General features: G+C 39.2%; 3 protein-coding genes across 4 annotated transcripts; 1 reads left to right on the top strand and 2 right to left on the bottom strand.

Moving 5' to 3' along the window:
* The first annotated feature begins 2,445 nt into the window (after nt 1-2,445).
* LOC139819471 (mitochondrial potassium channel ATP-binding subunit) lies at nt 2,446-5,743 on the top strand. 2 transcript variants are annotated; one of them, XM_071788821.1, is made up of 10 exons: nt 2,452-2,733; nt 3,014-3,341; nt 3,427-3,591; nt 3,676-4,089; nt 4,172-4,483; nt 4,563-4,786; nt 4,864-5,038; nt 5,129-5,307; nt 5,369-5,516; nt 5,607-5,743. In XM_071788821.1, the coding sequence occupies exons 1-10, from the start codon at nt 2,675-2,677 to the stop codon at nt 5,685-5,687; spliced, it is 2,085 nt and encodes a 694-aa protein (XP_071644922.1). In that variant the 5' UTR covers nt 2,452-2,674; the 3' UTR covers nt 5,688-5,743. The 2 variants fall into 2 exon arrangements, with proteins under 2 accessions (XP_071644923.1, XP_071644922.1); XM_071788822.1 differs by lacking the exons at nt 5,369-5,516; nt 5,607-5,743 and having other exon boundaries at nt 2,446-2,733; nt 5,115-5,301.
* On the bottom strand, nt 5,523-10,649 carry LOC139819474 (uncharacterized; the record flags this gene model as incomplete). The annotated part of the gene is made up of 3 exons (XM_071788826.1): nt 5,523-7,357; nt 7,622-10,217; nt 10,488-10,649. Coding segments are annotated over 3 exons (4,074 nt in total), but the record flags the coding sequence as incomplete, so codon positions are not given.
* Nucleotides 10,650-11,087: 438 nt separating this feature from the next.
* On the bottom strand, nt 11,088-12,576 carry Bisc (TM2 domain-containing protein 1 biscotti). The gene is made up of 3 exons (XM_071788825.1): nt 12,208-12,576; nt 11,769-11,850; nt 11,088-11,680 (listed from the first exon to the last, which is right to left on the bottom strand). The coding sequence occupies exons 1-3, from the start codon at nt 12,404-12,406 to the stop codon at nt 11,404-11,406; spliced, it is 558 nt and encodes a 185-aa protein (XP_071644926.1). The 5' UTR covers nt 12,407-12,576; the 3' UTR covers nt 11,088-11,403.
* Nucleotides 12,577-13,236: the final 660 nt, after the last annotated feature.

Here is a 13,236-nt window from a genome sequence, read left to right as displayed (position 1 = left end):
AGAAAGAGGAGAGAACTATAACGGGGACTATATCTCTCCCGTAGCATAGCGTGCATAAGTGTGAATAAACAATTTGTACAAAGTATAGGGTCGGAAATGGCGCATCGATCTTTTCTAAATTTCAGCACGTACATAAAAGTTTTCTTGAAAGCATTCCATGTATTTTATGGTGGCAATTTCTTTTCATCATTTGGGAAAATAAAGTATTAAAGAGATTTCTTTTTGTTAGCAAAAAGTTACTAGATTTTTCATAAGAATAAGTGTGAGAAGTAAAGTAAAAAGTAACAGATTATTATCACCGATTTACTCATTAAATCTGGAAGACCAATTTCTCCGCAACGAAATTTTCTCTCCCGCGCGTTATAGGGTAACATCTAAAAGTCAAGTGGGCAAAAAGGGCATCGATCCGGTATTCAACTGGACAGAGCAACGCTATTTCGTTAATTTTGAACGGTCGCAAAAGTTTCAGGAATGCATAACGTGAACTAGACAAAGAGCAATTAAAATCAAAAAGCGCGCTAACGTTGATAATAATATCAAGTGGAGTTGAATAACAGTTATATGTCAAGTTATTTATCAAAGTGTTATGTGCGATCTTCCAGGCTTTTCATCTCCCTCTCTTCGCCGCACAATGCGAGACAAAATATTCAAAACGTAACGCTTAATTCTGTTTATATTTAATTCTACAATCTATATAATTAATTTTATAATTGCGGTGAAAAAATTGTCTTTTTAAAAGAATAGAAAGATCCAACTGACTCTAAAATTTATTCATCCCGCTTCAATAATACACAGAGAATAATAAAACAACGATATCTTTCGTAGCTGAATAGATACAAACGTATAACGTAATCAACTCCACAATTAGTAGATGATTATTACCAAATTTCGAGTCTTTTTTCGCGAAGAAGAAAAATTAATTTCGCGAGATATCTTTTCTTCGATATAGAAAAACCCCATCGAGTTTCAAATCAATTCACAGAGTCATTCTCATCTCGCCTGATCGAGCGATTTCCACACAGAGAAAAAAAAATATATTTTAATCCAAAAAAATATTCATTAGGTGGCATCCTAACAACTTATTTACTTAATATAATACACATATTTATTTAGAATTAAATATTTTTATTTAACTTATAAATAAAAATATCCAATTCTAAATAAATATGTGTAAAAAAGTAAGTAAGCTGTTGGGAGCCACCTAATAAATATATTCTTCGATTTTTTTCTCAGTGCATCGCGCGAGAGCGCGCGTACACACAAGCATTTAAATACTTATCCCCGTCGCGCGAGCACGGCGTTCAGCCGGCGGGAATTAAAGCGCGGAGTATAGCGCTAATAGCCGCACGGGCAATTAAACGCGGCGAATACATAAATACACGTCATTAACTCGTCGCTCAAAAAGTTTGTCGGGGCGATTAGGTCCTTTAAGGCCCCAGCGCACGCCATTCATTCGGCGGAGGGGCCGGGAGCGTCCCTCCGGCCCTCATCGTCGAGGCGCAATTTTCGAGCCTTTCTCCGTCTCTCCGTGTATTAACTTACTGATCGAAGTTCGCTCTTCGTGCCACTTTCTCTCGCGACGCGGAAAATATTTTACACGCGACGGGGGGGGGATGGTTCTCGGGGCCACGTGGCAAACTTCCGGGAGAAGTTGCGAGTAAAAAGAAAGAGCGGCGGTCATACAGACGGTTAAATTACAACCCTCCCTCCCTCCCCCGGACCCTCACCGGTAGATCTCTCGCAAAAATGTTCGCATCTATCGCAATAAACGATACGCGTGATTGCGATAATTTCGTCTTTTCGTCAAGCCAAATCGATCTTATCTAATGGTTATTCTTTAGGGCGGCAGTGTAGTCTAGTGGTAGAGGGCCAGACTCGTAATCTGAGGGACCAGGTTCGAGTCCACCACTATAGAGCCATGGAAAGTTTTTTTCCAGCCAGCTTTCGGAAAATAAATTCCATGGCTCTAGTGGACTCGAACCTGGTTCTTCAGATTACGAGTCTGCAGGCGCTCTACCACTAAGACCACACTGCCGCCCCGGAGAGCAAACATTTTTTCCGCGAACAAGAGACTCTTGATCTTACCTTGCAAGGACGCGAAGGTCGCAAAGTGGCCATCACGTTCGCCGCGCGAATCCGGTGTCCGTCCTGTTTGCTCCAGACCTCACCCAGACCCGCGCGATTGTCACAGCCGCAGCCTCTCGGGGAGCCGCCTTTCTTCGCGATTCCTCGCCGGGCACTGCCGAGAACAAGACGTCGGGGATAAATTCGTTGTTTCAACTCGCCTCTACGCGAAATCACGAATTTCGAAACGCGCACTACGAGGAGGACTCCGAGTACGCGCTCGCGCGCGGCGCACAAACGAGCTGCCTTCCGACTCTTCCGAGATGATACATCGAGAGCCATCTGTGAGAAGCTTACGAGATGCTCGACGGTCGCGTTGAAACATGGCGCCGCCCTTGGTCGCGATATTATTAGCCTAACCTTCTCTCGGTGTCCGAATCCGAATTAAAAAGAAAATTCCGTCGTCGCGTCGTCTACGTGAAAATTATCGCGGTGATATTAATTGTGATGTATGTGGTCGCGAATTTAATAAACGCGAAGTATATGCGAGATATGTGCCGGCGTAATTAATAGGTGTCAGTTTGATAATAATACGAATTATATCCTAAGAATGTCTGTGTTACGCGCTGCGTTATTCACTTGTCATAATAATAGCTCCACGATTTCAAGGTAATTAATAATTATAAATTATTTTTATACTTATGACTGTGCCGCAGAAATGTCTAAAGAATGTAAAAATTGTATAAAAATTATTTATGTGTATTTACCTTTATTTTACTTTATTTCTCATGCATAATGTTTTATTCATTCTATAATGATATAATCTTAACTATACTTTATTTTTATAATAACAGATAAATTCTACATTTAAAGAATTAAGATTATTTAGTACAGTGATAACTTTTCACTTTAGATGATATTAAATCGGTTCTTATTGAATTAATTTCAGGTATTCCTTGCAGAAATGTGTTCTGCAAGGAAGGAGCCAAAATGTATGGGAGGCAGCAAAGCGTGAATTCACTAAAGTTACTCGAAGATGCGCCAGAGAAAATGTGAATGAATCGAAGCTCTCCTCGTACATATTGAAATTTGGTGGACTTGGGATAACGACCGCTTGTCTTTTAAAGTCATGTAATCAAATTGTGTTTTGTAAAGAGGCTAGAAGGATAAGCGACATAAGTCCAGTCACTCCGAGCGAGCCTGAATTGACTTTTGAATGGACAACATTTTTTAAATATTTATACCCGCATATCTGGTACTTGTTACTGGCACTATCGGTGAGTATTTATAAATGTGGCAAAAGTATAATTGATAAATCTGATATTGTTGCAAATTACATACCGGCAATCCACTACTTTGTAGAGCGCATTAATAGTAGCACTGTTAAACATACAAATACCGCAGTGCGTTGGAAGTGTCATAAATGTGCTGACTGAAATATGTCAGAACAAAAGTGATTCTGCAAAACACGTCATTCTGCAGCTCACTCAGCCAGCTTTCGTTTTGGGACGCATGTACTTTGCGCAAGTAAGATAATTAGAACAATATTCTTCTCCCAGTGTCTCTAAATTCCATACTTGTCTAATTAAATTCTAATATTTATCTTTCTAGGCATTTTTTACCTTTATATATATTTATACTCTTTCACACGTTGGTGAAAGGGTCGCAGTGAGCCTACGTCAGGATTTGTTCAAGTCAATTATTATGCAAGACATAGCGTTTTTTGACAAAACACGCTCTGGTGAAATAGTAAGTCGATTGACCAGTGATATTCAGGATTTTAAAAGTTCATTTAAGACTTGCATTTCTCAAGGTTTGAGAAGCTTCACGCAAATTATCGGTTGTATCGTCTCTGTAATAGTGATATCACCGCAACTGACCACTCTTGTGGTATTCAGTTTGCCCCCAATAATTTTTGTCGGTACTCTCCTGGGAAGGAGTTTGCGCAAGTTGTCGATGGAAGCGCAAAGTCAAGTCGCAAAATCTACTGCCGTGTGCGAAGAAGCCATACAAAATATCCGAACGGTACGTCAAATAAATGACTAAAAAGGTATCTTACAAAAATTTTAATACCACACTCTTTACACTCGATTTTTTTCTTTATCAGGTGAGAGCTTTCGCTGCGGAGGAGAAAGAGGCGGAAATGTTTTACAAGGAGATCGAACGTTCGTCTGATTTATATGAACGATTAGGTTTCGGTATAAGCTTCTTTCAAGCAGGAACGAATTTACTGCTCAACGGTATCTTACTGTCCACGTTATATTTTGGTGGGCAGTTACTCTCTACAGGACAATTGTCCCCGGGAAATCTCATGGCATTTTTAATGGCTACGCAAACCATACAGAAGTCCTTAGGCCAGTTGTCGGTGCTCTTCGGGACCTTTGTCAGAGGACAAAGTGCGGGGGCCAGGATTTTCCAGGTAATTTTTATTTAGATTATGCTGTTTTATTTATAAGAAAAGAATTTATAAAGTAGGTATTATTGTCTCTTTCTTTTAGTATCTAGATATGCCGCCTTCGCCAATGATGACCGGTGGTGATGTAATCACGGATAAATCCCTGGCAGGGAATATAGTTTTCAAAAATGTGACATTTAGCTATCCCACTCGACCTAATTATGTCATTTTGGAAAATTTCAATTTACACATTCCCGCTGGAAAAACCGTGGCTATTGTCGGCACTAGCGGTAACGGTAAATCAACAGTGGCTGCATTATTAGAAAGGTACGATCCATTTTCGAATCCAATGACGATCATATTTTACTTAAAATGTATAAAAATTTATATTTAAAATGGTACAGATTTTATGACGTTGACGAAGGCTCCATTACTATTGACGGTCGAGATATCAGATCTCTTAACTCAAGTTATCTCAGAGGCAATGTTTTGGGTTATATAAATCAAGAGCCTACTTTATTCGCCACCAGTATCATGGAAAATATTAGGTACGGAAGGCAAGGCGCAACAGATGAAGAGGTAATAAAGTATTGAAATTAATATGAGTATTACTGCATGAAATATTTTACTATTTTTAAATACTATTTTTAAATAGCTTAATCAATTTAGGTCATTGAGGCAGCTAAGGAAGCAAATGCGCACGAATTCATAACGAAATTCCCAGACAGCTACGCGACAGAAGTTGGAGAAAGAGGCACGCAGCTCTCTGGTGGACAAAAGCAACGGGTTGCTATCGCCAGAGCTTTGTTAAAACAACCGTCTATATTAATTCTGGATGAAGCAACAAGGTAGGAAATTGCAATAAGATTGTAAGATTTGTTTTGGTGTTTATCTATTGTCTATGTTTAGCGCGTTGGACTATGAAAGTGAGAGAATCGTTCAAAAAGCAATTGAAAATGTTACGAGAGGCAGAACAGTGCTTGTAATCGCTCATAGGTTGAGTACCGTTAAAGGAGCTGACGTAATTGTTGTGTTACAACGTGGTATCATTGTGGAGGTATGCTTTAATTTAATCGATAAAATTAACATATCTTTATTAGAATCCTCATAGGTATATAATGTATAAATAAAATATATTTTTTCTTAGATGGGCACACATTCGGAGTTAATTAAACGGAAAGGGGTATATCACACACTCGTTAACGAGCAAGAAAAAGAAAACATGTAAGAGTAATAAGACTTAGAATATGCAAATTATATTAGTACAAATGTGATTAATGTAAATCGGTAAGAAGGTATTATTTATTATTATATTTCCTCGTTTTGTAAAATAATTTTTTCTTTATATCTCGTTGGTTGTATAGAAAAATGGATTTATATACTATGTATATGTATTCTATTCATGACTACCTCAGGAATGGGAATCAAATTACGAATCATAATAAATTATTATTTTACCTACATATAATATTCATATCATATATACGCATGCACTTTTCAACGATATATCTACATTCTCTAACGAAAGTATATAATATATTATGAATTTATTTAAGATATATATTTATTTATAATCAGTATGTTATTCAGTGAAAGAAGCAGGTGTTTCCATGCTATCCTTACCATTTTGCATTACCAGATCTGTGTCTGAAATAGATGGATTTTGTATGGAAGGTATTGTAGTTGCAATATCCATCGGTGCGGTTATTTCCTTCGAAATCAAAGTGGATCTCGGAGTCGGTGTTAAATATAAATCGTCAGTATTTTCAGGTGAATAGGAAGAAATACTTTCGACTTCATCCGGTGTAGATAAGCTGGTGTCTGCAAGTTTACTGTCTGTCGAAGGAATAGCTTCAAGTGATCCTTCTGTAGCAAGCTGATCAACAGCTGTTTGTGATGGCAGAATCACAGGTGTCGACGTAGAGGATAATACATCGGAATCATCATTCCTCGGACTATCTGTGGTTGCTGGTATATAATCTAACGCTGATGTTAAACTCGGATCAACTACTTCAGTGTTGGAATTTGGTAATGTTACTGCACTATCATCTTTACTATAAATTTCTGTATTGGAATTCGATGCGTTCTCTTCGTTGTTTTTGTATTGTTCTGTAGGCGCATCTTGCACTTTTTCATCTATATTTGGTGATACTTCGCTGATTGGAGGGGATTCTGGTACGTCACTTATTGTTGGTGTCAAGTACGGATCAACTGAATCTGTATTGAAATTCGATGGAATCACAGTACTATCTTCGTTATTTTTATATTGTTCCGTAGGCACATTTTGCATTTCTTCATTTATATTCGATGATACATCGCTGATTGAAGGAGATTCTGTTATTTCACTTACTGTTGGTGTCAAGTACGGATCAACTGAATCTGTATTGAAATTCGATGGAATCACAGTACTATCTTCGTTATTTTTATATGGTTCCGTAGACACATTTTGTATTTCTTCATTTATATTCGGTGATACGTCGCTGATTGGAGAGGATTCCGGTACATTACTTATTGTTGGTGTCGAGTACGAATCAACCGAATCTGTATTGAAATTCGGTGGAATCACAACACTGTCTTCATCGTTTTTATATTGTTCTGCAGGCGCATCTTGAATTTTTTCATCCATATTCGATGATACATCGCTGATTGAAGGAGATTCTGGTATTTCACTTACTGTTGGTGCCGAGGACGAATCAACTGAATCTGTATTGAAATTCGGTGAAATCACAGCACTGTCTTCATCGTTTTTATATTGTTCTGTAGGCGCATCTTGAATTTTTTCATCTATATTCGATGATACATCGCTAATTGAAGGAGATTCTGGTATTTCACTTACTGTTGGTGCTGAGGACGAATCAACTGAATCTGTATTCAAATTCGATGGAATCACAGCACTGTTTCCGTTATTTTTATATTGTTCCATAGGCACATCTTGCATTTTTTCATCTATATTCGGTGATACATCGCTGATTGAGAGGATTCTGGTACATCACTTACTACTGGTGTTGAATAAGATCAACTGAATCTGTATTGAAATTCGGAGGAATCACTGCGCTGTCTTCATTATTTCTATATTGTTCCGTAAGGTCATACTTACTGTTGGTGCTGAGGACGAATCAACTGAATCTGTATTCAAATTCGATGGAATCACAGCACTGTTTCCGTTATTTTTATATTGTTCCATAGGCACATCTTGCATTTTTTCATCTATATTCGGTGACACTTCGCTGATTGGAGAGGATTCTGGTACATCACTTACTACTGGTGTTGAATATGGATCAACTGAATCTGTATTAAAATTCGGAGGAGTCACTGCGCTGTCTTCATTATTTCTATATTGTTCCGTAAGGTCATCTTGTATTTTTTCATCTATATTTGGTGATACGTCGCTGATTGGAGAGGATTCTGATACATTACTTACTGTTGGTGCCGAGTACGAATCAACCGAATCTGTATTGAAATTCGGTGGAATCACAGAACTATCTTCGTTATTTTTATATAGTTCCGTAGGCGCATCTTGCATTTTTTCACCTGTATTCAGTGATACTTCGCTGATTTGAGAGGATTCTGGTATATTACTTACTGTTGGTGCCAAGTATGGATCAACTGAATCTGTATTGAAACTCGGTGGAATTACAGCACTGTCTTCGTTATTTTTATATTGTTCCGTAGGCACATTTTGCATTTTTCCATCTACATTCGATGATATATCACTGATTGGAGGAGATTCTGGTACATCACTTACTGTTGGTGCCGAGTATGGATCTGTATTGAAATTCGGTGGAATTACAGCACTGTCTTCGTTATTTTTATATTGTTCCGTAGGTACATCTTGCATTTTTTCATCTATATTCGGTGATACTTCGCTGATTGGAGAGGATTCTGGTGCATCACTTATTACTGGTGTTGAATAAGGATCAACTGAATCTGTATTAAAATTCGGAGGAATCACTGCGCTGTCTTCATTATTTCTATATTGCTCCGTAGGCACATTTTGTATTTCTTCATTTATATTCGGTGATACGTCGCTGATTGGAGAGGATTCCGGTACATTACTTATTGTTGGTGTCGAGTACGAATCAACCGAATCTGTACTGAAATTCGGTGAAATCACAGCACTGTCTTCATCGTTTTTATATTGTTCTGTAGGCGCATCTTTAATTTTTTCATCTATATTTGATGATACATCACTGATTGAAGGAGATTCTGGTATTTCACTTACTGTTGGTGCCGAGTACGAATCAACTGAATCAGTATTAAAATTCGGTGGAATCACAGCACTGTCTCCGTTATTTTTATATTGTTCCATAGGCACATCTTGCATTTTTTCATCTATATCCGGTGACACTTCGCTGATTGGAGGGAATTCTGGTACATCACTTACTGTTGATGCCGAGTATGGATCTGTATTGAAATTCGATGGAATTACAGCACTGTCTTCGTTATTTTTATATTGTTCCGTAGGCACATCTTGCATTTTTTCATCTATATTCGGTGATACATCGCTAATTGGAGGGAATTCTGGTGCATTTATTGCTGGTGCCGGATTAATTGCTTCGGTGTTGAAATTTGATAGCGTCATTGTGCTGTCTTCGATATTTTTATACTGTTCTGTAGTTACATCCTGTGTTGCTTTATTTAATTTTGATAATATGTAACTACTCGAAGAGAACGGTGCCGTGTCAGTTGTCTCACTGTCCACGTCAGCATTTGCACGATACTCCGGTTTGATTGAGGTCATAGAAGTCGTGATAGAATGCGGTGCATCATTGAGTTCTGTCGTTGATGGCGTGATCCGTGATCCTAATAATGACGATGATCCGTTCTCCTCGTTTTGTCCTTCGTCAGATGCTTTTTGCACAGGTTCAGGCAGATTTGGAACTTGGCTGTGCATTATCTCTTCGTCAATACCATCAGGAACTAAAACTTCTTTGACTGAATCTGATACATCCATATTACTTTCATTATCGTTATTCTCTAACAGTGTGCCTGTTATACTTCCAGGGGTAGTAATAATATCATCATAAATTTTAGAATTTACATTTTCCTTCTTTTCTACAATAGGATTGTCTGCGCTGGCTGTACTTTCTTCGAGTATTTCAGAAGTTTCTTTTACATTTCTTTCTTCAGCTTCATCGACACTTGGAGATTCCACATTCTCGCCCGGCGCATCCGGAACACAGACTGTATCCACCGAATTATTGTTCTGGCAGTCTGGCACAACGTTGCAGACTCCTCTGTCCACTTGATATCCCGTGTTCTGTGGACATTTTAAAACGCTCTGAGAGAATCGATGTCCGTTCGTGTCGCACGTGTAAAACATAGAACAGTGGCCGAGCACGGGAAATCGGCCGGATCTCGTGCAGCTTGGCACTCTAACGCGATCGAAATACATGTAGCTGTCCGGTGGGATAATATTGGGAGTTAGCTTGCTTGAATCGTAGTAGACACATCGTTGGAGACGATTGTCGAAGATCTGCCCGCTCGCACACTGCGCTAGGATTGATTTACCGCGTTTGCAGATGTGATAATATAGAGAGCTCTTGCAATGCGGCTTCAAGACGTTGAGGCCACAGGATCGTCTGTTTTCAACGTGAAGCACCTTGCCACCTCCTGGCACGCCCAGGCAACGTCCTTCCTCTTGATCATAGTACTGATTTAACTTGCAACAATGTATACTTGCAATAAAGGGCTTAAGTGTTCGTCGACGCCGGATTACCTGCAGTTCCACAGCGTTTCTTTCTGTATCATCAGTGTACTGCAAAAATTATTCCTTCGATATAAAGATTAAACACAGTAAAGTGAATAGAATGCTTAATAAAATTTACACCTTATTATTTGAAAAATAAATGTAATATATAAAAAATAATATATTTGCAATTTATTTTTTCTTTTAATATACTTCGAAATTTCAATAATGCGTCTTTTGTTAGATTCACAAACTTCTCTTGAAATGTATTCTAGTTTTACTTCGTTCTTAAAAATTAGATGTTTAAATACGTATTGCGTTGATGATAAAATTGCTTACTCCAGAATTGCTCGACGAACGATATACTATCGCAATTAATAGTAAGATTCCGAGCGGTAGAAGTAGAGTCTTCATAGTTGAAGTCATCGTACGAAGCGGCTCGTTTCTCAACCGACGTGCCGTCCCGAATACCGATTTAATGAAACGCGTCTGTCTTTTCAATCACGAGGGGATAACTTTAAAGAGCTCGTCGTGGAGGTGTGCAGATTTATATATTTTCATATCGGAAACGTGCCGGTTAATATGTACAAAAGGCGAAGAGACAATGCATCTTCGGTCGGCATCGTCTCAGGATTTCCGAGAACGCGAGATGTTCGTGCGCGAAACGCCGTTGACGAGCTGCCCGCGCGAAAATAAAGGATAATAATGAACGCTTCTTGCTTTCGCATTTATATCAGAGGAACGAGAGATTGGGAACAAATGCGGAATCGCACGAATCGAATTACGTCGGTGCATCGACATTACAAAGTATAGCTTACAGTCTCGCGATAAATCGCTCAAGGCCGACTGAGTCATAATTGCGGTATTCGGCAGTTTGATATTTGTGTTCTGAGAAGAACTCCGGTCGGAATTGCAATGCATAATGAACGACGGAGAGCCTTAGAAATAAAAACAAAGTTTATTATTTAATTATATCAATTATATCAATTGACAATACGTAAATCAGTAGTAAATCTTTATATATACAGTATTTTTCGTTGAGAGAGACGAATATCTACAAGTTAACACGTTTGGCTTATCTATTAGAATAGAATACAAAGATTAATTTACATTGAAATATATATAAAACGAAATAGGACTCCACTCTAGGATTTATACATCGTTGCTCGCGACAGAAGCAGAAGCTATTATACAATTATATATATATCTTTTTAGAGAAGCCGTCATTTATGCGTTTCGGGTATGCCGGTTTCTCTCAGCAGTCATATTGTGGCACTCTGTACGTAAAATTGTTGCTCCTTATGATGTTAATTCCGGCACCGTAATATGGCATCACGTAGTGCGAGCCGTCCGCCGGCCCTACGATTTGCGTGGCTATCAGGATCACGTCGGCGAACTGGCCAAGGAAGAGAAATCCCAGCGTGCTCAGCTTGAGCAGGCCCAGGGCGGGATATCCGAGGTAAAATCGATCCGCGCCGAACATACCGAGAAATATCGACAGCAGCAACGACGTCTCAAAGGAATATCCATTTCTGAAAGCGATAATTCTAGCGTGAATATCCAAAAATCTTATAACAAATCTGAGGTACTTAATTATGGACATCCAAAAGTCACACTTACGTCCATTTGCATGGTATATCCTTCTTGAACGTGTTATTCTTCGTTTCTATGCAGATGAGGCGATCGGCAGCTAGACACAGCACTGTGGAAAACAAGAAATTACGTTTAGTTTCGTCAGAATTATAATTTCGAGAATTCGCTCGCCCGCAAACCGTTATTTCCGGATATACGACAATATGAGAGAAAACATTCGCAGTACAATGCAAAACGAAGGATTACGAACAAAACAAAACAACTGCTCCAACTGTCTACGCTTTACTTTTTTTTTCTTTCTTTTTTTTTGAACGCGGGAAAATACGTGTCTGTCTCGCTTTATAAAAGTATAAAACGCCGAAAAAAATATAAAGGTGCGAAAGTGCGAAAGAACGTAACGCGGAGGAGAGATTGAGGTTAAGAGACACCGAGAGATTCTGCCGTTCGAGAGGTAGAGCCCCCCTACCTTTGGCCTTGTTCTCCTTGGTGCAGCCGCGCGGCTGCTGCGTCTTCGGATCTATGAAATCATAATCGGGATGAGGACAGATGTACTGCCCCATTCGTAGGTTATTGCAGTCGACCTCGTACGTGTCCGCGCCATCGGACAGCGCGATCACCGGGAGGAGGACGAGCAGCCCGCTAAGGAGTCGCGCCGAACGGGACATGCCGTCTCATTTTACGCGACGTTACTCCGGCAACCACCGCGACATTGCCCGTCGCTTCTCACGATCACGAGACGACGGACGACGACGTTTGCATCCTCGTGTTTTGAAACGTCAGTCGGAGTGAATCGGAGACTGCCCGACTGTCGAGTGTCGAGCTATAGCCGTTCCGCGCATCGACGGAGTCGCCGCCAATGGCGCCAATTGTCATGCCCATGAGACGGTTCTTCAAACTACCCGCTGTGGATAAAATTACCCTCGCGTATGATAACAGCGAAGAGAACCGATATAGGCACGTCACGCTGAGACACAAAATATTATTCCTGTTATTAGGAGAGCAGGACAGCAAGGAGGAAACACAAGATTACCTGCACTTCATAATCCAACTTTTGCCTTATTAGTATCCTTCACTGAGAAAAAAAATTGTTAATTCCAAGAAATATTTAGTTCGATACGTTCAACTAAACATTTTAGTTAGTTAACTAAATATTGGTTGTTTCAACAATTTATTTCATTTCTTTAATCAAGAATTAATTAATTCAACTAATGTTTAGTTAACTAACTAAAATGTTTAGTTGAACGTATCGGACTAAATATTTCTTGGGATTGACACATTTTTTTTCTCAGTGTTGTAATAGTGACATTCAGCCTTCGATAATGAATTTCGGCGGATAAATGTAAAAGAATAAAAATGAGCAATAAATGAGCATCTATTACAAAACCATGCAATGATTTAAAATTTTAAAAGATTGTGCTTCGCACAAAGTCACAGAAACGAATCGCTGTTGGAGTAGGCGTATGGAGACGCAGCGTCTCGTCGATGCAAACTGACT

The sequence above is a fragment of the Temnothorax longispinosus genome, chromosome 9, assembly GCF_030848805.1.
Source record: "Temnothorax longispinosus isolate EJ_2023e chromosome 9, Tlon_JGU_v1, whole genome shotgun sequence".
Taxonomy (NCBI): Eukaryota; Metazoa; Arthropoda; class Insecta; order Hymenoptera; family Formicidae; genus Temnothorax; species Temnothorax longispinosus.
This window is presented reverse-complemented; position numbering and strand designations above follow the sequence as displayed.